The sequence below is a fragment of the Schistosoma haematobium genome, chromosome 1 (assembly GCF_000699445.3).
Source record: "Schistosoma haematobium chromosome 1, whole genome shotgun sequence".
In the NCBI taxonomy this organism is placed as follows: Eukaryota; Metazoa; Platyhelminthes; class Trematoda; order Strigeidida; family Schistosomatidae; genus Schistosoma; species Schistosoma haematobium.
Window position 1 is genome coordinate 31,195,047 of NC_067196.1, and position 27,788 is coordinate 31,222,834.

Here is a 27,788-nt window from a genome sequence, read left to right on the forward strand (position 1 = left end):
GTACATAATTCCATCGCTCCATAAGTGAATAAACGTTACCATTGGATTTCAGTGTCATACTTTTCACATTGTTTTTGGTAAAAGAACCACATCATTAATGACTTAAACTTATATATTCGAGTTTCTTGCCAGTAAACATTGTTTGTATGAAAATATTATTGGTTTAATCACTTGTTATTGTCCGTATTAGAGATGTGCTGTAGGGGTGTGCATGACATTCATGACTGAAGATATTAAAAACTCACGTTTGTTTTTATCTATCCACATTATGAATGCTTTTAATGTATTTTCTCACTTTCGTAATCCCTCTCAATATTTTGGGATCACATCTAAAGTTCATTGTTAGTTTTTTCTTTTAGTATTTACTGTGGTTCTTCGTTGCTCTCTTTCTCTTCAGTAACATACAAACCACTAAGTGTAGTTATTTTGAAATACTAACATATTTGTAAATTAAGTAACGAATTGTTCATCAGAAAATTGAGTTGTTTGAAAGACAAATTTGTAATGAATTTGAAACTAAGATTGTTAATAAGTTATATATCAACGAATGGAATGATAGTCCTAGAATATTGGTGATAACTCAATTTCCCGATTTGACAAACATTTACAAAACATAGAATCTTAAGGAGACTGATGACATTAGTCACTAATCAGTTATTAAACAACTGTAAATACATCTCAGTCTTACAAGAGGTCAGTCGTGGCCTGGTTATCTCAGTGACATTCTCTATGACTTTGAAGCTAAGTCATCACCTTACATCTCAACATAGTGCACCCGATGTTGAGTTACTTAGATTAGTGACCATACTGCAACTTGATCTATAGAATTCGGTTACCTTTGAGAATGACCTTACATAAATGACAGTGGTCACTGTTCAATGATAAAGTAATTATAGATCCCACATTGAATATTCGTTTTTTAAAAGTAAAAATAAGCTGTTGGCGTGTTTGATATAGTTTGTAAAGTACCATCGATGTGTATTTTACGTATTCTACGTCTTATACTTTATTTCACTCGTGGTAGACTGTTCGCCAACAAAATCCCACAACAAATCCAAAATATTCGCTATTTATTTATTAACTAGTGTTATTTATAATGCAAAGTGTTGCTTCAGGATTGGGTGGCATCGACACCCGAACTAATGATAGGGAGTGAAGTAGTTGAGCGTGTCTACCGCTTCACCTATCTTGGGAGTCTCATCAGCCCTTGTTGTCTGGTGTGTGACGAAATCTCAGCACAGATACAGAAGGCTCGACTAGGTTTTGCCAACTTGCGTCATTTATGGCGTAGGCGAGATATCCGTCTACCAACCAAAGGACGAGTTTACTGTGCAGCAGTTCGTTCCGTCCTACTTTATAACAGTGAAACATGGCCGGTAAGAGTAGAGGATATTCGTAGGTTACTAGCATTCAATCAGAGGTGTCTTCGAAGCATTGCTCTTATGTCCTGGAACTACCGAGTAAGTAATGCAGTTGTTAGGAAACGAGTACTAGGTAAGGATGGCAAATCAATTGGTGAAGTAGTGAAACTTCATCAGTTAAGATGGCTGGGACACATGTTACGTATGCCCAACCACTGACTCTCCGATGTGGGATGTTTTATGGTGTAGGAGTAGGTCGGAAGAAAGCTAGTGGCGGCCAGACCAAAACATGGCACAAATCCATGAAGTAACTGACAAGTGGACTGAGCCATGTTGGTAGAGGTGCAGACTACCTGGTTGAGATCTGCGAGATGATAGCAACCGATGGTTAGAGACCCTGAATGACATGGCTCAAAATCGTTTGTAATGGCACAGGTGCATACACTCTTTGTGTTCTCCCAAATTCTGATCTTCTTATTCCTCCTTGTCTCTTTTTTTTCTCTTCCCAAATTTATTTCACTGTATTATACTCTTTAAGTAACATCTCCAAACACTAATCTTCCCGATTACTGCTTATACTCTTATTACCTCTACCACTACGGGATTTGAATCGACCACTGCATCCCTGTGCTAATGTGGTGTAGCAACTCGAACTGATGTACGTGCGTACGAAGTTCTACGTTGTTACTGACTGGCTGATTTATAATTACTAAGAGGCATCATCTTAAAAAATAGTTGATAGTCTAATTGTTACAAAGATCTCTTTTCATCACAATATTCATATCTCGACTGATATTGTCAACATATACATTGTTAACCTTTCTCTTTTTCTAATTCAACGTAGTTCGTTCGAATATTTAAGTAAGCGTTCATACACAGCTATTTTTAAACCGCTTATATTTGATCAAATCAAACCAAACTACCTGAATATTTATGTGTTAATTACTGAAGTGACCGTTTACAAGACCATGACATAATAAATGAAGCCTTAACCTCTTCTGTAAATGACTTATATATTAACTAAGTAATAAGTGACCTTTGTTCCAATTCTCATATTACACGATAGTGTTATCATTATTGTTTCGTAATTTTATCCAGATATAAGGCATGCTAATTGTGTAAAATTCACATATATTACTGAATAATATTTTAAAGCCTTAATTTGTATGTCATCTTAATCTACCTTGAAACCATTACAGTATTCATTCAAGAAATATTGTTATTATCAGATTGGGTTTTGTGGAGAATTTTAGAAATTTTCACAGGTTGAAATCATGAGTCAGTTGAAGCTAGACCACCATATTGTTATACTTAGAGTGCTATCTGAACATTTTAAGATTAAAAGATTTATCCGATTGATTTTAGTGTTGTATTTTCCACTGTCAAATATCACGTGACAAGATCGCCAACCAGAACACCGACTTATACGACCTACGCCCTGTGTCAAACCAGCACGGACAGCCTCCAATCTACTCTGAATCCTTATTGATTCTCCTTGCCTATTCCTACCCATTGAGTTTAGAACACCATTTCAGCTTCCATTATATGAATAATAACAGTTATGCGAGATCTGAGCCATATTTATATAGTTACTTAATAGTCATTCAATAAGAATATGTGTAACAATAGTCCATAAATAATACCTAGCAGATACCGTTCGTTTATTCTTCGTTAGGATATAACATTTAGCAGTAGAAGTAATTAAACTTTCTAGGGTTCCAGATTATGTAGTTTTAATTACATCACCTTAACTATTAGATTTTACTTATGATTGAATATTTTCTAATTAAAATTTCACTCCCACAATAACTGAACATCACAGTCAGTGTTGTTTATGTGTATGTGTTGGTGATATTTAATTATTTGTCTCTTTTTACTCCACTTAATATATCTCTATCTTATTAAAAATCTATAAATTACGTGAAATGTAAAAGAAAAATAAACAAAATATTTCTTCTAATTTAAGTGATTTCAATTAATCAATCATCAAGTTGGATAGAGATGGTAATGTTTCATAATCAAAAAAAAATTATAAGTCTATTTAATAGATCAATCATTATTCTTATATGTTATATAAATAATAGGTACATGCATAAATAAACATTTTTTTCTAAAATGAATAATATTTATTTTGGTCTGTCCCTTTTCCAGTTTAATCAGTCAATCATCTTAACTAATGAAACCAATCACTTCCTTTCCCCTCTCAATATTTTCATCCTACTTTAATTTTTCTCCACATTTGTTTTTTTCTTTTAGTTACACTCTTTTGCTATTCTTGCTCCATATACCTGTTTGGTTATTATTTAAACTTTTTTTTTACGTTTACTTCTCTCTTTAGGAAGCAGCAAGCTACAATCCAAATCATATAACAGCACAACAATATTTTTCACCTAATATTGGTACACAAATTCATTTAGATGATATTGGTCGACCGAAAGCGATGATAACAAAAGTAAAGACATTTAAAGCACGTTTATGGATATGTCGTGATTATCCTTTATCATTGAAAGATCAAATTATACCGATTATTGATTTAATGTCTGAATATAATCCATACTTTCATAAATTGAAAGAATTTCTTACTAAACAATTGCCTAGTGGATTTCCACTGAAAGTTGGTAAGCTGTTTGAGATTTTGACTGAAAACGCTTATTATTGTTATTATTACTGTTTTATATTATTGCTTTTTTTAATATTCACGATCATATAAATAATGATCGGACAGCGTGTGTGTGTGTGTATGTATGTATGTATATTCGTCTTTTTTTATTTAGACAAATCATCATGTAGGTCGTCGAGAAAATGGATTGTCTGTAGGTAGGAGAGGGTAAATGAAAAAGAGATATCTTTACATACTAATGAAGTTTTTAGATCTTTTGCTCTCTTCTTTCCTCTCTCTCTCTCTCTCTCTTATATATATATATATATATATATATATATATATATATATATATAGTGAAATAATTCAATGAATAATGTTGATCAATAATCTAAGTCCATGATCAGTCACCCTTATACAAGTTAGAATGATAGTCCTGACCGTTGCTGCTACCTTGCTGTGGTGGTCGAGCTTACTTATCGTCATGAACCAACCGGGCTATACTGGCTGGAACAGTCGTTCTTTAATGTCCTGCCATGCCAGATAGGTCAGTTAAAGAGGGGTAAGTCTAAAAGCAGTAAACCCAAGGTTCGAGGAAGGTCGTACTGCTGCCTGTACGGAGGTGTGGCGGCAGTAAGGTATTTCCCTCAGACAATCAGCATAACAACGATGCTGCCTTCCCACAAGGGAAGGTGGGGTTAGAAAAGGTCGACCCTAAAAATATACACCTAACCGTATGGAGGTGGCCCCGTTTAAACTACTATGTTCAAATAATATTTTAGCTAAAATCTTAGAGTTGGACGTAATACCATGTCAGTATAGGGGTTGTGGAGATTGTTAAGTTTTTGATTGAGATCATGAATCAATTGATGTTAGACCACCGTTCGAGACCTGTAAGCACTGGACGGCCGTTTCGTCCTAGTATGGGACTCTTCAGCAGTGCTCATCCACGATCCCGCTCCCTGCGAGATTCGAACCCAGGACCTATCGGTCTCGCGCCAGGCGCTTAACCAACTAGACCACTGAGCCGGCATCCAATGGTGTTAGTGTCTAACATCAACCAATCCACGAAATTGCGCGACCAACTTCCATTGTACTGGATTGGTTGATGTTAGACACTAACACCATTGGATGCCGGCTCAGTAGTCTAGTTGGTTAAGCGCCTGGCGCGAGACCGATAGGTCCTGGGTTCGAATCTCGCAGGGAGCGGGATCGTGGATGCGCTCTGCTGAAGAGTCCCATACTAGGACGAAACGGCCGTCCAGTGCTTACAGGTCTCCAACGGTGGTCTAACATCAATTGATTCATGATCTCAATCAAAAACGTAATACCATGTGACTGATCTCCCACCAGTAGGTTAACTTGTTGGCTTAGTATACGCAGATGACGTAGTCCTGTTTGGTGAAGATGCTGATAAAATGTCTTTTGGTAGCACTGAGCAACGATGCCAGAATGTTTGGAATGCGCTTCTCTCCCTCTAAATGCAAGTTGTTGCTCCAGTACTAGCCTGCGTCAGAACCTGAACTAAGAATAGGGAGTGAAGTAGTGGAACGCGTTGACAACTTCACTTATCTTGTATTCTGACCAGCCCTAATGGGTTGGTGTCTTATTTATTTATTTAAACACATAAACATTGCTACAAGGAGGCACCAAATAGATATGCGTGTCTGACGAAATCTCTGCATGGATTCGAAAAGCTCGTTTGGCTTTTGCTAACTTACGACGCCTATGGCGAAGGCGAGATATCCGTCTATCAGCGAAGGGACGAGTATACTACGCAGCATTTCGTTCTGTTCTACTTTAAGGCTGCGAAATGTGGCCATGAAGAGTAAAGGATACTTGTAAGTTACTAGCATTTGATCACAAATATCTCAGAAATCTTCTTCGCAGACTATTGGTTGCTGTCCGCGTGACTATCGTAACCGATAGTTGGAGACTCTTGGTGACATGGCTCATAATCGATCACAATGGCGTAGATGTATACACACTTTGTCTTCCCTTAAATCCTGAAAATAAAATCACTTTATACGTTTCTTTCTACGTACTAATTCTTTCTACCTACATCATATTCTTGTACTCAATCTTTTTTAATCTATCACTGTCATTGAAGTAACTGATTCTATGAATTCGGTGTTGATCTTGTTGTGTTAATGAGGTATGGCAACTTGAACCGATGCATATTTGTGCCTGGTCCTACGTTGTAGATGACTGACAGAATGATGGTCATTAATTTTTTGTGTAAGATTAGATAATGCTACTTTAATATCTGAAACAAAATCTGATCTTAATGATCCTTGAAACAGTTCAAAGAAATAAATACTTGCACTTGTATGTCATTGCTACATGAAATAATACAATAAGTTCTCCTGAATTTTTTTTATGTTTAAAATTAATAGTTTTTGATGAAATTACGTTTTATTTTTTGTTGTAATTTTGTCATTTGAAATGATAACGAAAGCTTCCACATGTTAAATCTATTTCATTTGTTTTTATAATAATTTATTGCTGTAACGAGACTTCTTACATTGATTCATGTTGTTGTTTATAAAAAATAGTCTTGTAATAAGAAAAAAACGATATGGTATCTGATATTTTAAGGATGATGACGGTTAATTCTTGAATTCTCTGTTGAGATCAACTCAATGTTTTTTTTACCATGGTCTTGTTTTATACTGTTATTATTAACGACTTTCATATGAAGGATAATATAAAGGATATTTGCTTTTCTCTATTTGATCAAATCGAAATGACATTTACTTTGCTCTGTCTTTAGTTAATCAATTAAGATTGTAGATATTTTTATCACGTTAATCGGTAGAATTTTCTGGTTGTCTCATATTCTATAAAATCTTAGTTTTGAATTCTGGGTGGCTTTTATATAACACTTAGTGTAGGGACTACTATAAAGAAATCAGTAGCATTAAAAATAACGGACTGTCTTTGTTTGTTGACATAATCCTTCACTAAATACCAACTTATTTTAAAAGTTATGTTCTTCAACTTAAATTCTTATGTAAATGTTGGATGTTTCCTTTCTGTTGACTAAATCGTGAATTTTATTTGGAGTTTTTCTCCCTCAACATACGTTTGTTAAAATATTTTCAGTCATCTGACGATAGATGAGGGCATGTGCCATCTGTTTTTATTGTTTGTTTCGATATCGTTTTACTACTTTAAGGTCAAACACAACGGAGCATAGTTATGGTTGTGCCTTTATTTAATCTAATCACTTGTATCATTTCAACTCCATCATTCTTAGTCTTGTTTCCTGTCTTCACTAACAACTCAATGACGTTTTAATATCAAGCAAAAAAAATTTTCAGGGCATATTATACATTATAAATTCATGTTACTATATTTATTAAGAACTTCACTCACATGTTACTGTTAACCAACAAATTTCTACTTTCTACCCCTTTGTTCCTATTCCTTTGCTAACTGTATAGTTGCTTGGATTAAAATTTAACATGTACTCAAACTATAATTAGTTTGTGTGAGAGAATTCGAAGATTTTTTTGTCAAAAGCATATCAGTTGGACATTTATAAAAACTATAAATAACCCCGGCTACTATTAATCATTGTTCATGCATAGTTTATGACCAACTTGTATTGTAAGTTAAAACTATCCCTAGAATTATTCGTTTTCAGAAAAGGTATGTGAAAAGTTCTAAAGAAAACGAGTAGTTCATAGATCTGAAATTTTAACATTCGTAAAATGAGTTATTTGTACCAGCATTAAATGGATTATGTTATACAACATTTGGAAATTGAAAAATACCTTAGCCTCTTGACGCAGTATATTAACTTTGCTCAAACAACTTGAAATAATCGCATGCTATTAATAAATTAAAGATTAGTTTACTAAACCACTTGAAGGTACGTACTGTCCATTTGACTAGCTCAAAACAATGATAGTTAAATTTCACTACTTCAAACTATAAATTGACTAGATTACTAAATAGTTCATCGCCTCTTTGTTACTACACAATAACCTAAGTAGATTAGAACTATCTTAAAGAGATTCCCGTATTTACCTTTATTAATATAACTGCTACCAGTGCTTAATTGTCCAAAGCTTAGTTTGTGAGGCGACCGTCGAACATATATCCCATTATAGCGAAAATCCAAATTACAGTAATACTGAGCCCTAAAACTCTATCATTCATATGATACTTGTAACTTGTCTGTACCTGGACCTTAAAAGTAAATACATCATCAGTGTTATCTTTTTCCGTTTGAACAGTTCCTTATTTTTCTTTTCTACTTCAGTTTCATGTGTTATCATATTCCTAAATAATCATTTCTTTTATATTTTTCTAGTTTATTTTCCTTGCTTCAGTCATTGATCAGTTAACTAGAACATAATCTTATACTCTTTTTTCTTAGATGATCATAATACATTCCAATAAATAAGTTATGTGTGATTATACTACGTTTTTTGTTGAGATAACTGTACATCATATTTCCTTTTTTTACTCGTTTCTTTATATCTCTGTGCTCTAAAATCTATAATTTGTATTTCATCTACTATAATGTTATTATTTACATAAATTGGATTTATGCCAGTAAATAAACATGCAGGAGATTAAATATTTCTCTCTTTCTTTCTCTCTCTGTCTGCTGTTATAATCAATGTGAGAGCTAAATATATATTTGTTGTGATTGTTATTTTTTATACCATACACAGCTAAAGATAGATATTGGTGTTATTAGTTATGTTTGTATTATGTAAAAACAGGGAAATTAGCATCAATAGACGTCTGACCACTAACATTATCAACAGCAAACACGTTATGATTATTTAACCAATTGGAATGATTTATATTGAATATATTTATGTTTACTAATTTAGCTGTCTTCATCATTTGTATTCAAGCTTTTTTTCTTTTTCTTATCCGGGTTTGTTCTTCATTTCTCCTTAAGAACGGACTATAATAGGATCGATTATTATTGAAAGATAAGCTGCTCTTTTGAATAAACAATTTGTCAATTCATCTATTTGAATTATACAACACATACAGTTTTCTAAATAGTCAAATAATTAGTCAGTTGAGTACGCTTATATTTTTGTTCATTTCTTGTTGATTGTTCAGTGAAAAGTAGATTTAACATCTGGTATTGTATTGAGATAGACTCGAGTGTGTTTACTATATGCTAATTAGCCAAATATGTTATTTAATAGAAACATTAAAATGTATATCTTGTTGATATCCACGCTGCAATGTTCAAATAATTGAACATAAAAGCAAAATCTTGAAGGCTACTTACTACTTAGTACGATTCAAGTTTTCATTATTATCTAATTGTAATGACTTGAAACAAAACATATGCATCAGTATTTTAACCTGAACGAAGTGCTGATTGTTACTAATGGTAAAAGTGTTTACTGCGACTGCAGACTAACTGATAAGTGCTACTTATTGCAACGGAACAAGACTGCTATACCGACCCAAGTAAGAAAATGCGACTGTGGAAGAAGACTACTTTATTCACCAACCACTAATAAGACGACATCCACAATAGTAGTTTAATATGTGACTCTTATCAATGATTTAGATGTTAAAATATATTTCATGTACCGCTATCTGGCTAGTGAAATCAAATGTCACATTTTCAGACAAATCATATTTAACAACTTAATGTTTAAGTATTCTCATCACTATTTAGGGAACTTTTTCTTTTGATTTAATATGTTTAATGAAGTCAATAAATAAGATTTTTCGATTGATGTTTGAGATGCATGCTTCGGAGTTGCCATATTGCTACTAGTCATTAACACTGTATATCAAGGAAGTGTATTTAAAGTTCTTACTTGGCTCTTATCGAAGTCAGGCTAAGCAACATTGGCTATCAAAACCATGAAATGGTTTCGCATCTGATCGGAACCACTGAAGTACATATATGTATAACATGATGGAAAATTTTGTAATTAAAAATAAGTAAAATTTGGTGCATATTATCTTAGTTATGTCCATAACTAACCAATCAAATCGTTGTTTAGGCGCCTACCACGTCAATCTGGTCTGATGTGTCTGTAAACTATCCCTGTTGCATGTGACTTAATAATTGAAAGACATCATTATCCTATTGTATTAACGTGACTCGTAATTTTATTCATTACGATAAGACATGCAATACTGGTCGGTATAAATAGATAAAGTTTAAAGCCATGTTGTCCTTGTTCTGACTTGAGCTTTCACATAGACTCTGTTCGACAGTATCGGGTTTACGGTTCTAGTAGTATATCTGTAGGACAAATCAAATCCTACATATTACCTTGTACATCACATGATTACTGATTCGATTTCATTATTTACCTCCATAAAGGGGAGAGAAGTTATTAATATGCCTTATTACTGTGTTTCTTTGCCTTTCTTATGAATCACATGTTATTTTCATTGATCAAAAATTAAATATTGACGATTGTGTTATATAATAGAAGACTCCTAAATTATGAAATGTAAAGAAAGCAGACGCCTTTTTCAATTAAACCAACATTTTACTATTATCTTCTATTACGATTAAAGTTGTCTGCATAATAATGGTGTCACATAATTTGGTTGTTATTATATCACCATAATTTGGACTAATAAATGTATATTTTTTAAAAGTTAAGAAATATTTCACTGATTATACAACTTATTTTTCATTGATCAGATAAATTAGGGCATGGTTATCATGTTTAGTGCTGTTTCGTAAAAAATATAAAGTAGGAAACACTGGAAATTCATACGTTTCGTTCTAACGAATTTTTCAATGTTACTTTCAGAAGTAGAAAATAGAAAATACTGATGGCTGAGGTTAAATGCTTAGGATAACTTTTTATACTGAGTTTGAATATCTAACTTATGTTCAAGATATTTGCTTTGCTCCTCGGTTTAGTGTTCACTAAGGAATGAATTTGGTTGAATTACATTTATTTTGTGACCTGCGGTGTCTGATTTCGGTACTGATACATAATTTCCTTATACAAGAGCCAAACAGTATAGTAAAATGAAAATGTGAGTGAGAAGAGGGTATATTGACTATCAGAGTTGGCATTTATGCATGGTCATTCCTATATATATTAGAAAATTGAGTCACGAATGCTGTATGTCCCATCTTTATGCAACTTAAGCCATTTCTTAACCAATCACGTAGTTTTATAGGTATCAACACCAATTGTGGACTTGATAGTTTGAAGTAAATTTTTCGTAGCGACATTCTGACATACAAACTATTACATTAACATGTTAAGTAGATCCAAATTTTCACTGACATATACCTATCATAATTTTGATTGCACTAAAAATATTTTCAACTGTTTCCTTTGTATTATTTACACTTGCGTTAATTCAATTTCGGTTATTTATTTACTCTGAATAAGTGGCCTAAATTGGGTCACGAAACGTGAGAAATATAATTTTTCTACTCATTGGGATATAAGAAAAATGTATTTATTATCAATCACGTGAGGTTATCAGTCGACGGGCTTGTAATAAACCCAGTGTGTCACCTTTCCCTCCTGAAAAAAATAGGTTTGGCATCTCGTATTCGGCTTCAGGTGTTAGGATGGGGCACAAGTTATTTTAAGAGACTGACAGTATGACGAAAAATATTAAAGTGTGTAAAGCATCTGATCATAGTGGTATCAACTAGCCACGATAGCAAACGACCGTCAATTTTTTTCAGATCATTATACTAACTACGTATTTAGATTAGAAGCGGACGGTATGCGTTTCCCAACTTCAAATAGTTCACAGTATGATGTATTGGTCAGTGGAAATCAATTTTATTTTTTGGTTCAGTAGATTCTAAAAACCACACTTCCATAAAGAATTTTCGGGGTATGTATCTCTTTAGTAGTACATTTTAGTATCAAGTGAGACAACTACTTTGACATCTTGATTAAACTTTGACGCCACATTAAAGCATTCGGGGTATATTACCTGAGTCGCCTATTTATTGTGATCCTATCATAATATGACTATTCTTTGGAGAGTATTTTACTAAAAAATAGATTACCAGTGAATGTAAGTAATGTTGTACTGCCAGTCGTACTCATGGATAACCGATTTCTTCTATGAATGTGCTTCGTTGCTACCATAAAAAGAGGTTGAACTTGAGAAGTCATATACTTTATTGCCACAAGAATTCATGACCATCCCAATCAGAAATAATTTCCATGAATGTAATAAAACAGGACATATCATTAGAATACTCGGGTCACTGAAATTTATTCCAGTTATTATCGTTTTTCTTCTGAACTTTCACTGTTTCCAAGGTTTTCAATTGTTCTGTACATTATGTTATGTTATGCTATGAATCCAAGCCCTTACCATCGCATAACTTTTCCTCTTAGATAGATTATTTCTAGTTTATCGGTCAGTAGTACATCACATAAACACCTATCTCCTTTTTAAAATCAATTCTACACATAACGATCAACTCTAGGTAGGTGTAAAGATGTATTTCAATGGCGCTGACCTTTGAATACTACGAGATTTTGGCTAACAATTAAAACTTGATCACAATGTTGATAACCGTATGCTAGTCAATCTCTTGGTTCATAAATTTATTTTTCTCAGTGTTGGTTAATATTGAGTTCTTATAGTTGAGATAATTGCTATTCAAAAACTATGTATCAGTGAATATATTGCCTTGAATACAGTTGTCTTCCAGTATTCTGAGGCATGGGAGATTATGGATTGTTTACTTCATTTTGATTATATCCATTTTAGAAAGGTTAAGTATATTTCTTAACTATGGGACGAAATAATAAACGTTGGTTTTCCCATGTATTTGTTTTGTATTTCACTTAATTTTCTTCATTCTGCATACACCTGAGTTGTTTGTGTAAAATATCTACATTAGCTTTAAACGATTTTAACTTTTGTAGAAATTCCGCTTTATCATGTCTTAAATGCATGCGTCTCATTTGGCAATTTACATGGTCAAGATAATAGTGTGTATGGCGTTTCTACAGTACCTATTGGTAGTAAAGACTCTGGTCTCCATTATCCATCAGATTCAACAGATCCACATAAGAAAACGGATAGTCCTACAACTAGTAAATTTGCATCTGATAATCAAACTGATCAACCATTACTTGAATCTTCAACGGAATCCAGTTCATTACAACCACTTAAATGTGTTATTGATGAAAGTGTATTTGATGTAGGCAAAGGATATCATTTGATAGGTAAATTAAAATGTTGCTTTTCACTGTTTCTTTTCTATTGTCTATATAGCGATTTGTTGACTATTTTAAACTGTATACATTAAGATAGAATATAAATGTAGATGAAACGTGCTTAGATTTGCTTTTTTGAGGTGTCTTTGGAAGAGTAGTAAGTAACCTTGTGTAACAAATTGGTGCGTCCACGAAAGTATCATACAGCAACTGTGAATCAAAATAGCAAGAAACGTATTTAAACACTGTATTGCTGTAGTAAACGAGAACGCATGTGGGGACAGCCGAATATATTTCAACACAAAATTACAGAATCTCTTATTAAAATCTGAGAACCATACAGTAAATATTTCATTTGCAAAATGTCAAGCGATCGTCTCAGACTTCGTTGTTCCTTCATTTCCACACCAATCATTCTCTTTTCTTTTATTTTCTTAACCTTCTGCCTCCAGGCATTTCACTTTTGATTGATGATACTACTTATATCTGTCGACATCAGTAGCACACACCACACTACGACTGATTTACTTCATAAGAAAATGGGGACACACATATGAAACTCCTCTGGATCATTATATGAAATCTCTGCATTTTTTCTTTAGCAAGAGAAATGACTTGAAAAAGAAGTACTTTGGTACTAAGATCTCCAATCTCTACAAAATTAACGACTTGTTGTTTAAATTAAATAAAACGTGAAGGTTGATTTAAGTCTGTTAAGTCCCTACTTTGTAAAGCGGGAATAGTGTTAGGAAAAGTTAAAGGAAGATAAAAAAAAATGAGTCTCTTATTATCAGTTAGTATTGTTCTGTTACTTACTGGCTAACTTGAGTTTATTGATGGAAAAAAATAAATTGAATCGTTCACTACCTAAGTCACTGTGTATACATATACGACTTACTCTGTAATATTTTTAACAAACAATGACGAAAAAGCAGTTGCAAAATATAACTAATGAGTGTACTACTCTGCATAGATTTGATTAGTACGAATTCTTGAGCTTTTAAAAGTTGAAATAATGTTTTATGATTCCTATCAAAAAACACGAAATTCATTTCATATACTGAATAGTATTACGTGAAATTCATTGATGAAGTTAGCCGTTCCATTCTCATCATTACTTTTGAATTATGTTCTATACTTCTATCCACATTAACCCACTGTTGTCCAGTTTATTCGCTTTTGAAGTAGATTTCTTACTGTTAGCTTCCAATTTCAACTAATAATATTATTTCCCTTCCTCGGCTTATCATGTTCCACTAGTGTGAGTATGGCAGTTTTAACGGGTACACATTCATAGTAAACCTTAATGTATCTACAGTTGCCTAACTCCAACTGATTGTAAACGTTTTTATCAAGTTTTAAGTTTAAACGGTTAAAAATAGAGATAGACATTAGGGAACAGCACTAATATAATGATAAATTTATTTAAAACTCTCTTAATGAGTCACTATTTCTTTAAAACAAAAAATAACTTTTATTTTGTAAAGTTGAGAATTCACCTGGACACTATGGAGCTTTGTATGATGAAGAACAAATGGTTCAAATGGCTGTTCAACGAAGTTTAGTAGAATATGGATCATCGGAAAACTTGATACAAAGAGATTATTCATTGGTAGGTCCCTTCAAAACGATTTCTCATTTTTTATCCATTTGGAAAAAAAATCGTTATCTTTATAATTTTACTGAGATCTAATTGATGTAAAGTATTTTGTCTAAAATAACACAAATCACCTCCTCGAAATATGTCATAAAGTTATGAAGTAAATTTTCCTGACAATTATAAAAGATATGCTGAATTCAAACTGCTCAAAAGAATACACTTCTAAAAATTTCAAATTATCACTTAACACTACTTAAACTTTGTCTAATCATGCCGTTTTGTGTATGACTGTTTTCAAGTGTAACCAAAGTTTGATATGACTGGATGAATATTAAAATTTATTTCATTATTAGTATTTGGTAGATCATTATGGTTCAACCATGCAATCGACTGAAATTAACCAACGTATTTAGATAAAGATCATTTAGTGCTTTCATCTAATGTGTTTTTAGACATTGATTGGTCATTATCCGCCTTATTATACAGTGACTTCTTGATTCAACTTCTTTTATGATGTTCTATAATGATGTGGAACTTCTTTTTAGTATTAATTGGTGTTAACAGTCTTTTTTTGCAACAACTATTCAGTTTAAAATGAATTGGATTATTTCATCGTTGATATTTTGACTGGAATCTGATTATTCTCGGTTGGCATATGTGCATCCGATGCGGATTACCTCGATATTGTCATTGTGAAAAACTAGTATAAAATAGACGGAGTGTGGCTAGCAGGAGAATCCAAGATGTGCGTTTCATCCTATTTGGGACTCATCAGCGGATGTAGCTACATGCACCTGAATTAAAACTCATACCTGTTTTATAAGTGAACGGCTATTTTGACTCAGTAGCTAAGTGGATTAAGCGATGGTGTTTGAAGCAGACGGTTTTGGATTGGAGCCACGGAGTTAAACATCAACTCTAAGATCCACATACATCCGGCTAACAAATCCCAAATAGGACAAAACGCTCATCTAGAATCCCACTGCTAGCCATATTCTATAAAAAAATCATTCAGAATTTAACTAACTATACAAGCCGCATCAGAATAAGTTGACTAACAAATTTTATGAGAAAATCTTTTATACACAACTTCGCTCAAACCTTATTTTAATTTATCATAAGAAATAATCTTTTTTATGGGATTTTATTGTAATAAGATAATATTTTCTCAGAAAAAAAAACTTTAGATTACTGAGCATTTATTTTGTGTTCTCTTTTGCTCATTTCCCTTTACTAAGTCTAAACGAGGTATAGTCGAGGCGAGAGCTGATGAATACGTTGAACCAGAAGAAGCTTGGATGCAACAGTAAGCATTTGTACTTATTCAATTCACTGTTTATGGAGGTAGTATTTAATTTAAAGTTAATTTACATCACAATTTGACGAATGACCATGGTTAGCCATTCAATGAGGCGTTTTCAGTTTCAAAACAATAGCAAACTTGTTTATTCTAATTCACAGCTTTGTTTAATGATTTTTTCCTTTTACTCAATATATTTCGTCCTGAACTTTGATTGATCGATTTTAAGGTAACGCCCAGAAAAATTCAGTGTATATAAATATATGTATATCACAAATCCTGGAACTTCAGACCAATCCAATAATTATTTCGAATAAACAAAAATAGTCTTCGTTTTTAGTGCTGTTTACTAGTGCTTTCTCTCCTCTAGACGAATGCCCTTTGATAGTGGATCATCTTTGGCTCTATGAACGACTGTAGTCTGGCTGTTGAATGTTCAGTATACAACTCGATGGTAGCTTTAAAACTTCCAGGCTTATGAAACTTGCCCTTTGTAAACTGAAAATGCTCGTTGACTGTGCGTTCTTTCATTTTTGTCTCAAACTGATTACTCAATTATGTTGTAAATAATGTCAAGTCCAACACCGCGGTAATAGTTCAGTTGATATCGTAGCCTTGAAACTCTAGTTAAGGTAGGTATCTTGGGAATAATTTACGGTGGAAGCTTCATTATTATTTGATGACTTGAAATATGAATCGAAGGTGCAAAGAGCTAGTTATATTGTGATATGGTACCTTTTTATGTAAACATAGTTATATGGGACTGATAGCTATTAGTGTATCACAACGTCCTGATTGAAATCCTAAAAACCATGCAACTCGTAAGTCTGGGACGTTATCGAATATGGCTCCGAATGGAAGTCAGTAACTGTCTTGCTGTAGTTTTCTAATAAATTTTCCATAAAGTTGAGATGAACCCTTTTAATTAAAAAGAATTTCTCTTGTCTTTTAAATTGAAGTATGAATTTTATTAAATCCTGTCGTTGCCTATGTATTCATTTATTGTATATTCTCTATTTCTTTTCTTCATAATGTTATCATTCTGTCATACTGGTGTTCGAGTCCACCAAGAGTCTATAAATAAACATGAATAATTAATAAAGCTTTTGTAATTGTAGTAATAAAATAATGATATATCAGTGATATTCTAATGAGCAGAAATTAGAATTCCTAACGTCTTGTGACTTAGTGCAAGGTACTTCTTCAGAATAAATAAGTAATTAAATTAAATTAACGGAATTTTAAACAGTAGTTGATATAAAAAAGAGATTTGGTTACCTGCTAGTTTTTGTAATACATTCTGATAAAGCATTGAGTGGGTGATCCATAAGTGATGATTCACAACCAAAACATGTTTCTTTTTTATACTTGGCATCATCCCCTTGTGTAGTGCTGTGTTTCATGCGAAGTTATCACTGGTAATATGATTTAGAATTAGATGTAGATAGGCTAGTCACCATATGACTTGGTCTCGAATTCATTGGATATTTCTTCTATCTTGGCGTCGCCAACACGTAAGTTGAAATAAATCAAAGTTTCGCAGTATATAGCTTTTTGCCAAATAGAAATACTGCATGTAAATATCATTTTCAAAGTACCCTATATCGATTGTTCAGTATACAACTCACACACACATTTGTGTGTGTGATGAGGAAATCACAAAACCATAAACAAAAATCATACGTGATGTTTATTTTTATAAGTTATCATCTATTTAAACAGTATTTCAGATCATACAATTAAACATCCTTGACCTCTTCAATTAAATCTGGTTGTGTGAAGCCATTGTTTCTAGATGTGAATACTCTTTCCAATTTGAATCTGAAAAACGTATGTCTGCTCAAACAGACAAATCAGCACCTTAACTTGGTTGGATAGTTGATTATTACCTTTTCAAATTAATACAACTAAGTTTCCTGTTATTCTAAATAGCTTTGCCGTTAGAAGCACTTAATTGTCTTCAAAAACACCATGTATTAGTATTGTTGATCCAAACATTGATTGTATTCTAAAGTATATGAATTACTACTCTAAGCCTTTTCATTTCCCTTATTTAGTTGTAATTTGTTGGTATGATTTGATTCAATTGATGATTCACAAATTATATTGTAGTACTTTTCTAAACATTCATAGTTCCAAATAAAATCATTTTACCTCCATGAATAAATAGCCTTGGTAGTAATCGACATTTCGGAATGAGATTTTTTATACATGTAGATATGATAAGTATGCATATTCTTAGTGAGATTATTTCAGTATTTTATTTCTTATAGAGCAATCGCAGCCAGTTTAAGTCTTGACGGTGCTGAAATTCCTGTAACAAGTGCGGATGCAGCATATATGAAAGCTTTAGAAGAATCTCGTATTGAACAAGAACTTGAAGAAAAACGTCGCCGAGCTGAGGATGAAGAATTAGCACGTATACTTGAATTGTCAACCAAAGAAAAATAACTAATTATCTTGTTCTGTTTTACAAAATTTGATAAATCATATCTTTGTTCGTATACGGTATATCCCTTTCGAAAACACTTACACGCAAATACATACTACTGTGTCAAACTATAACAATAATAATGGAAGTCCAACATTGCTTCATCATATCACATGTGATAGAAAAACAAAATTAACCAAAAATGTATTGTATGCTACCTATTCGATCCCTGTATAAAACTTATCCGACTTGATAGTCAAACAAATCGCTTTCATTCATCTTCCCACTTCATACAAAAATGTCTGCATAGTTGATAGTCATTTAGTAATGATTTTTAACCTTTAATATATTCGTATGGAAATTATATAACTAATAAGAATATAATGTATGCCTTCCTGCTTTGAAACTGCTACTAATGAAGATATAACAACACTAAATTATATTTTAAATCTGTGCATTAATGTTATTATTTATAGCCTTGCTTAATACGCTTATTTTATTACCATTAGTTAATGCTGATGTAAAACGATTCTTGTAATGTCGTCTTTATCGCCTTCTGTTTAGCAAATATAATATCTGTTCTTAATGAAAGTCTACTGTATAAATACATCTTCACTATATTATCTGAATGCTCTGTGTAGTAAGCGTAATTCCCCCCCCATAGCCTTAACTCTCCCAACAATAATAGTTAAAACAAATGTTTCTCAGTTTTATTTCTTACGCTTAACCTGATCCGATTAATTTAATTGATAATGATAATAATCATTCTAGTCAGTAATATATGAATATTCTTATACGTCTTTTTGTGCATTATTATTTTATCCTATCAGTCATGTAACTGCTTTTTGCTGTTTATTTTAATTTCTCGTTATTATTTGGCTTCATTTTTTAGTAATATCCATGTGATTCGATAATTAATCATTCTTACGAAAATTATTATTGGACATCGGATTCGTCTGTGTATGGTGTTTGCTATTATTCTTATTCTATGAAAGGTTTAACATTGCTTATGTAACATGTTCAATCGATTGCTATAATATGACTAATCGATGTTTTATGTTTATTCGTCTAGTTGGATTAGTGTGGTGTTACACAGGATTATTAGCTTAGCTGTTGTCTTTGAAACAAAATGATTCTGCAACTTTCAACTGAAAGTTTCAGACCTCTGGTTATTGTGATCGTAAAAAACTTTCTCAGTTACCCAATGTCAACAGTCCATCAGTGGTTTTATCATGAAGTCATTGAATTGTGAAATCACCATACTACCTTGGCCTTCTATACACAGTAACAATTAATTCAACTATCTTACTTCTGTTAAATTAATAATCCTATGGTTAACCTTGCTTACCTCAACGCTCTACTTTCATCCCAACATCGCTCCTGAAACGACAAGATAAATCAATAGAGTATTTATTTTTTGAGTTATCCTCTTGTTTCTAAGCCTAAGGCAAGTATTTGTCCTAAATATTTCCCCTAGAAAACTGATCGCTTGCGATAGACAGTCAAACTAAACAAAGTTCATTAATAAAACTTATTAAACATCCTACAATTTGCTCATCCAGAACCATGTCTACATTGAATACCTGAAATGTTACTTATCAATAAAAGTAGTAAGATTTCAAGCCCCATTCTTTTTACAATACACATTTTCCATCAACGCACTAGGTCTCAACTGAATACCTAGATTAGTTCGATATGTGTAAAAGCAAGTGAGTTTCCTGTAAGTGCTCCCTCAAAATAGCAAGGAGGATGCATGTGATTATTTGTTCGGTATCTTAAGGTGATTAAACAGAGACTTCGTGATCAAATTTATCTTGCTGTTATCAGTCAAAGTATTCCTATCAATTATATATATATATATATATATCAAAAGCTAAGAATTAGCTAAAATCGTATCATATTTAATAAGAACTTAAAGTTAAAGGATTACTATATGAATAAATCCCTGTGTTTATCCTAATTTAATGAAAGATCTACTACTTTTCCCCTCTCCCCAAACGAAAATCTTACACTAAACGTTTCAGAAAATTTATTGTTGTAGATTGGTGGAAAAAAGCAGAGGATCTAATTCAAATCATTTGCATAAATACTTTTTCATGGAATTATAAGTGTCGACTCAACAATCAATGATTCACATTTTAAGGACTTCTAATTCTTCAACTAATACCTAAAAATAACGGTAATAACTGAGCGTTTGTTTTTCTTCTGTGGTGTTAATCAAATAACTAGAAAAGTGATTTCTAGACTTTTTTCAAAATCACCCAGTAGTAAAATGTAAAACTTCTCAACTTTAAATCGACTAGTCTGTATCTAGGTTTAATATGATCCATTTAAACTAAAAATACGACAATATAGAAACATAGAGAGGTTCATCAAAATGGTGTTGCCAAAAGTCATACTTTTTGAAAAGAATTTATTTCTAAAACCCAAAGCATCCAACCCAACTGACAAAACCAGGAAATAATTAAAGTACTAGCTGGTCTGGAAATAAAATTATCAAAAATAAGTTGTTTCATGAAGTTGTAAACAAAGGGAAAGTTAACAGATGCTTAGAAGGAAATATATTTACTGAATGATAAATACGTAATGGTTGATTTAATAAAAATTCATATTAGATATCACTGGCGGGTAGTATCCTGCCTTTCAAGATCGTTATGTTTTTGATCAATTTGAGTACACCAGTCTGGAACTAAACCATTTTCCAAGAAACTAGACCGACTCAGTGAACGTCCTGGTAGACATTCGAGCGCACCAAAAATTGCTCCTGTAGAGAGGAAATGAGGTACATCAATTTGAATTTATTCTTTACTAACATGATTTAATGAGTGCTGATAAAAATACATTAATGAGAAATAATGTGGAGTCATAAACTGATATTTATGAACAAATATTTATATTATTTCATCTACAATTACGGCATGGGCAGGTACACTAGTTTTTAAAAAAATCAAGTCCTGATAATTCCAGTTTAGTTTATCGCAACACACATCCTTTAGAAATGAAATTATCACTTCTTATATATTTTAACCTCGTGAACATTTTTGATTCTTAGTCTACAACCCATTCCATAAAATACGAGCCCGAGTTAAATAACGTACATAGAATGAAAAATGATAGTTTGACAAATAAGTTGGATGTGAGAAACAGCTGAGCAGTAATTAACTAATTGTATGGATTGAAAAATAAAGTCAAAATTACGACAAATAATATAATATGAAAGCGTATTAGCAACAAAATTTAAAAACCTACCACCAAGCCATCCTATGTAATTTGCTTCACCAGGAGGATTGTGAAACTTAAAACATCCCTTTAAAGCTTGTAACTTTGAGAACTCAGGAAGTTCGACAAGTGAATTGAGTTCCTCCATTAGACGAGACACGAAGCCGGGTAGCATGGTTGTGCCACCAATAAGTACAATATTTTCTGCCAACTTCCTGTTATATGGAAAAGACCACTGTAAAACACTGTATCAAGTGGAAATGGCTATAGAAAATAAAGTTGAACACCAAGAAGCATATATTTATTCAGTCACTGTTGCCCATAGCTTTTAACTAGTGAGGTGTAACACCAACATTCAAATCCACTTTCCTAAGAGCTTATAAAGTTTATTACAATGCGATATTGGTCAGCAAAAACTGATGAACTGTCCGAAAAACCCAGAAAAATGCGTCTTAGAAGTGAAAAAGCGAACAATAACCAGGATACTTAATCTAAAACAAACAAAAAACCTTAATACTCAGCTTTGAATCACGCATTTAGTGTGGTCTAGTGCCACCACCAGTGTTTGAACCGAACTAGGTGATTTAAGGTTTGACCCTACGGCCAACTAGATGAAGGGTGATTGTCACAGAAAAAAGTCACCGCCACCTAGAGCCTGCTAGTCTTTGTTGCATTATTGAGGTACTCATACCCTGAAAAGTAGTATACTGGACCCTCTGAAACTAATATTTAATAATTTCTGGAATTTAGAAAGATCCCTCTATAAATTTAGTTCGAATTGTAAGAAGTTAACAAAGTTAGTTAGAGACACCACCAACTGATACTACAACAAGGCAGTTTATTAACTAATGAGTTGTCATATTATCTTTGTTTCATAAAATCAGACATCATTTATTAGATTAATCTACTTGGTGTTCAAGAGATAATAAAAGTAGCCTGGTTAGGATATATAGACTACAGTGTAAGTGCATAATGTTCGTAACCAAAGTTCTGGAAAAGTTGGCTTTGTAAATCTCTACTGAAACTGTAAATCCCAAGTCATTTTTGATCGAATATTTAAGAGTTCATCAATATCTGTGTCCTGTCATCATGAGACACAACACAGCGGTCATCAATTTGTTTGTCAGATGCAGGCTTGTGAATTTAGGTTAGTGATATTACCCAGTTTACTAAACCGAAATATATGGAACAGGGTTCGAACCCTTACCAAATGATCCACCACCCTATTGGCGCAGTTGCGAGGTCAAACCCCTCTGTCTCTTTTATGATAGAGAAGATTCCAATATCTAATTTTCCTAGTATTTGGTCACCAGCTAAGCAAACAAACGTGTGAATAATTAATGAGTATATATATATATATATATATATATATATATATATATATATATATATATATATATATATTGAAATACAAAGTAAATGATTTGGGACCTGACTATCTCAAAGACAGTTTTCATTAGGAATCAATATATTACTGCGGCTTGCATGCACTCATTGAGTGTGCAAACTACCTGCACAGTCATACACCAAAAATTCTAACTGGAAGTGAAGACGAAACCTAGAAAGATACCACCAGTATTCCACTCATATTACAAAAAGCATCTTCAGCCTAGTCCATAGGTTAGCTTGATTTTACGTACAAAATGCTCAAAAGTTAATACAAAATGACCAGGGTACTGCATGACGAGAAATTAGAAGATTCACGTGCAGAGTAAAGTTAATGAGATTAAATACCTTCTAATATCAATAGGTGCCAACAAAATTGATCGTAAAATTAGTGTTGTAATTGTAATTTGGTCATTGTCTCCAGCAAACAAACATTCGACTGCCAACTCTCGGATATCTGATGCAACTTGAATTGGCCTTTCGTTCCCTAACTTGTCTAGGGGGAAAATAAATGTTTCCTGATACAAGTTGGGCTTTGTGACCGATGATTCAGCAGAGTCCTTCCAAGCCTTCCACTGGACTGCCCTATTGTGTGGACTAACAAAACATGTACGAACTAGGAGTAAGCAAATATGAGTGACACTCCACCTTTTATATCTTCAACGATATGTTCCGAAATAAAACAATCTGGACAGGGGGTTAACTGCGACTCCCCGTTGATAACATCCACCAACTTGGCATTCTCATTTAAGTAACCCATGATGTTTCTGAAAGTTAACGGACATTACTAAATATTACACGAAACATACTCATGAATTCTTTTGCTACCAAGCTGGGCTGACTGCCAAGCGTTCAGTAGAGTGTAACCTTCATAAACCTATAAACACTAGGATGAGGGCGAATATCCCTTACAGGCAGAACTTGAGCATCCATATAACCACAGTCTAATACAACAGCTGACGAAATCCCAAGAGTAAATAGTGCCATCAAGTGGGAAGTTGCAAAAAGTACAGAAGGTGCCTATATCAAACCAAAAAGATATCTGCATTTAGTATTTTACTTCAAAATGATTGAACAAAACGTCGGCCAAAACTTCACGGAATGATGAAGGACATAGGACACTTTCAACTACAACAACTCGTCTGTCCTTCGGGTTTACCAACAAATGTCTACGAAGTGTGAAATAAATTTTGATGATCATACCGATAGTATATATTGTAAAGAAAAGTTGTCAAGAACTCTCGTCTTTTGTCCTTTCCATCACATGAGGATATACTTCTTTTTTCACCTGTGGGCTGAAAATATTAATGATTTTTACAAGTTCGCCAAACCAAAGTGATCTCTGTTGGCATAATAAACCTTGGTCCAGTTTCTCCAGCGAAACCACACCTATCAATCTTGTTAATTACATCAAAAATGCATACTTGGTGTAAACCGAGCCTATGTCAAAAACAACTGCTGTCTTCTCACCGAGCATAAGGGACTCGAGTACGGGCATTTTGCCAGTGACATGTAGCGTACTCAGCTAATTGTTAGCTTTTTCAATACTCAATAATCTAGTAACTTCAAACTCATGGGGATGATTGAATAGTTGTTAACTACTTGAAGTTCACACCTAGACTTAAAGACGCGTCTCTGAAAAAATCGTTGCCTCTGATTTTTCATGAACATGAAAAGTTGAAATATTGGTAAATAATCGGTGATCTCGGAAGAACACTTGTACTAATCTCCTTCACCTACATTGGAACTGAAGTAAATGTCAATTACTGAGGTCTTACATAAATGATTGATTTGTTGCCCTATTTTTGCAATGTATAAAGTAGCACTTCGGGATCCATTTAGAATATGTTCATTCATGTTCTCTGCATGTCCCGCACAAAAGAAAATACGCCCACAGACGGGCATTTATGTGACCTAAAGGTGAGAGTCTATTCTAAACTCATGAATTATTCGGTGACTACATGGAGATGCCAATATACAGTTCGGCAAATCAGAATACTCTCGGTTGAAAACCCGAAAATCAGTTACTTTTAACCGCGGTCACACTATCCCCTTCAAAATCGGCTTCATCGAGAATAATCTTTTCGAAGTTACTAGTTACATGTTGGTAAAAGTCTAAACTAGCTCATGAGAGTTCCTTCACGGAATTTCACGGGTGCATCTTTTTTTACGATCAGGCAATTAACTGTGGTATTTGAGCCGGCACCAAGCTGGACTTTGTTTTATAGTCCTGACAAAAACAAATTCTTAAAGTTCATCTTTCTCTCTTGCATTCACTCTCATCTGGTTGTTTTAAAATCACTTTATGTGAACATGTATAACTGTGGATGCCGGATGATAAGCATAATCCTGAGCTCCATAACACAGAAAAAGACAGGCGAAATTAAATACTTCTTTGGGGACTTCTCAAGTCTGGTCATAGTTATCTAGACAAACAGCTTTGGCAACTTTCACAATCCAAAGGCTTGTACAGTTCTTTGAAGAAATCAACTCTAATAAGAGACGGAAAACAATTATTTGTCATGACTTACCCTATTATTATAACTCCGCCTGGAGTCCCTCCGGAGGCTACTGCCTGTCCCAAGCCCGGATAGAGGAGGAGAGTTGGGCATGGGGTTAGCGACTCCATCCCGTAGAACACTAACTCGCTAAAAAAACGCTAACCATAAAAAATTATTTGAACCTTTTAAACTCTGCCCTGGGAGTCAGAAGATCTTAATTTAGAAGAGTTATGACGCCACATGATGAAAGCCGAGTTCCTTCGGAAGTTACGAGGCCGATGCCCCTTCTGACAATCAGAGCAACCATTTATTTAGGTACATGGAATGTTCGTACAATGTGGGATACTGGGAGAGCCTTCCAAACTGCTGCAGAAATGAGGAGAAACAACCTGGAGGTCCTTGGGATCAGTGAAACACATTGGACGCAAGTTTGACAACAACGAATAGCTTCAGGGGAGCTTCTGTTATACTCCGGCCATGAAGAAGAAAATGCTCCACATACACAAGGAGTTGCATTGATGCTGTCCAAACAAGCACAAAATGCACTTATAGGATGGGAATCTCATGGACCAAGGATCATCAAAGCCTCCTTCAAAACAAAGAAAGAGGGCATTTCAATGAACATCATCCAATGCTATGCGCCTACCAACGATTACAGTGAAGACGCTAAAGATCAATTCTACGATAGGCTGCAGTCAATCGTCGAGAAGTGCCCAACAAAGGACCTGACCATTCTGATGGGAGATTTAAATGCCAAGGTTGAAACGGACAACACTGGATATGGAGACATCATGGGACGACAAGGACTAGGAGAAAGGAACAAAAATTGCGAGAGATTTGCAAACCTATGTGCCTTCAATAAACTGGTCATAGGCGGCACTATATTCCCACATAAACGCATTCACAAAACCACATGGACTTCACCGGATCACACCACGCAAAACCAAATCGACCATATTTGCATCAACAAAACGTTCAGGAGGACTATAGAGGACGTGAGAACCAAGAGAGGAGCTGATATTAGCATCAGATCATCACTTGCTGGTCGCCAAGATGAAATTGAAACTCAAGAAGTACTGGACAATGGGGCGGACAACATCACAGAAGTTCAATACGGCCTTTCTTCCGGATACTGACAAACTCAACAGATTCAAGATAGTCCTCAGCAATAAGTTCCAGGCCTTTCATGATCTACTCAATGGAGAGGGAACTACTATGGAGAGCAACTGGAAGGGGATCAAGAAGGCAACCACTTCAACATGCCGTGAGGTTCTGGGCCAAGAGAAGCACCACCACAAGGAATGGATCACTGTTGATACACTGGATATGATCCAAGGAAGGAGGAACAAGAAGGCAGCAATCAATGCCAGTCGAACAAGAGCAGAAAAAGCCAAGGCACAAGCTGAATATGCAGAAGTAAGCAAAAAAGTGAAAAGGAGCACCAGAACTGATAAACGTAAATATGTGGAAGATTTAGCAACGACGGCGGAAAAGGCTGCAGGAGAAGGAAACAAGACAATTGCATGACACGACGAAGAAACTCTCTGGAAATCACCGTAAACCAGAACGACCAGTGAAAAGCAAGGAAGGCAAGGTAATCACCAACATTGAAGAGCAACAAAACAGGTGGGTAGAACACTTCAAAGAACTCTTGAATCGACCAGCTCCACTGAACCCACTCAACATCGAAAAGCACCCACGGACCTCCCAATCAATGTTGGCCCACCGACAATTGAAGAAATCAACATGGCCATCAGACAAATCAAGAGTGGCAAAGCAGCAGGACCAGACAACATTCCAGCAGAGGCACTGAAAGCAGACGTAGCGGCAACTGCAAGGATACTCCACATTCTCGTCAATAAGATTTAGGATGAAGAACAAGTACCAACAGACTGGAAAGAAGGACTTCTGGTCAAAATACCAAAGAAAGGCGATCTCAGCAACTGTGATAACTACAGAGGCATCACGCTTCTCTCAATACCGGGAAAAGTCTTCAACAGGGTATTTTTAAACAGAATGATGGACTCCGTAGACGCCCAACTTCGAGACCAACAGGCAGGATTCCGTAAGGATAGATCGTGTACAGACAAAATCGCAACTCCACGGATCATTGTGGAACAATCAATTGAATGGAATTCATCACTCTACATCAACTTCATTGACTATGAAAAAGCATTTGATAGCGTGGACAGAACAACACTATGGAAACTTCTTCGAT

General features: G+C 34.1%; 2 protein-coding genes across 4 annotated transcripts in view; one reads left to right on the top strand and one right to left on the bottom strand.

Moving 5' to 3' along the window:
• The window catches only part of ANKRD13A (Ankyrin repeat domain-containing protein 13A), a 33,758-nt gene extending 13,490 nt beyond the window's left edge, over positions 1 to 20,268 (top strand). The window contains exons 9-13 of the mRNA XM_051215692.1: positions 3,700 to 3,979; positions 12,840 to 13,142; positions 14,621 to 14,745; positions 15,972 to 16,039; positions 18,307 to 20,268. Coding sequence (XP_051073706.1) covers positions 3,700 to 3,979; positions 12,840 to 13,142; positions 14,621 to 14,745; positions 15,972 to 16,039; positions 18,307 to 18,484 — 954 coding nt within the window. The 3' untranslated portion in view covers positions 18,485 to 20,268. The remainder of the gene's footprint in view (positions 1 to 3,699; positions 3,980 to 12,839; positions 13,143 to 14,620; positions 14,746 to 15,971; positions 16,040 to 18,306) is intronic.
• A 595-nt stretch (positions 20,269 to 20,863) lies between these two features.
• On the bottom strand, positions 20,864 to 24,758 carry ACTR10_1 (Actin- protein 10; the record flags this gene model as incomplete). Of its 3 annotated transcripts, XM_035731465.2 has the most annotated exons (10): positions 24,494 to 24,758; positions 24,401 to 24,458; positions 24,273 to 24,364; positions 24,130 to 24,238; positions 23,982 to 24,089; positions 23,879 to 23,946; positions 23,718 to 23,836; positions 23,418 to 23,685; positions 21,714 to 21,898; positions 21,083 to 21,228 (listed from the first exon to the last, which is right to left on the bottom strand). In XM_035731465.2, the coding sequence occupies exons 1-10, from the start codon at positions 24,565 to 24,567 to the stop codon at positions 21,083 to 21,085; spliced, it is 1,227 nt and encodes a 408-aa protein (XP_035586900.1). In that variant the 5' UTR covers positions 24,568 to 24,758. The 3 variants fall into 3 exon arrangements, with proteins under 3 accessions (XP_051073708.1, XP_051073707.1, XP_035586900.1); XM_051215704.1 differs by having other exon boundaries at positions 20,864 to 21,228; positions 23,418 to 23,836; XM_051215703.1 differs by having other exon boundaries at positions 20,864 to 21,228; positions 24,273 to 24,458.
• Between the last annotated feature and the right edge of the window lie 3,030 nt (positions 24,759 to 27,788).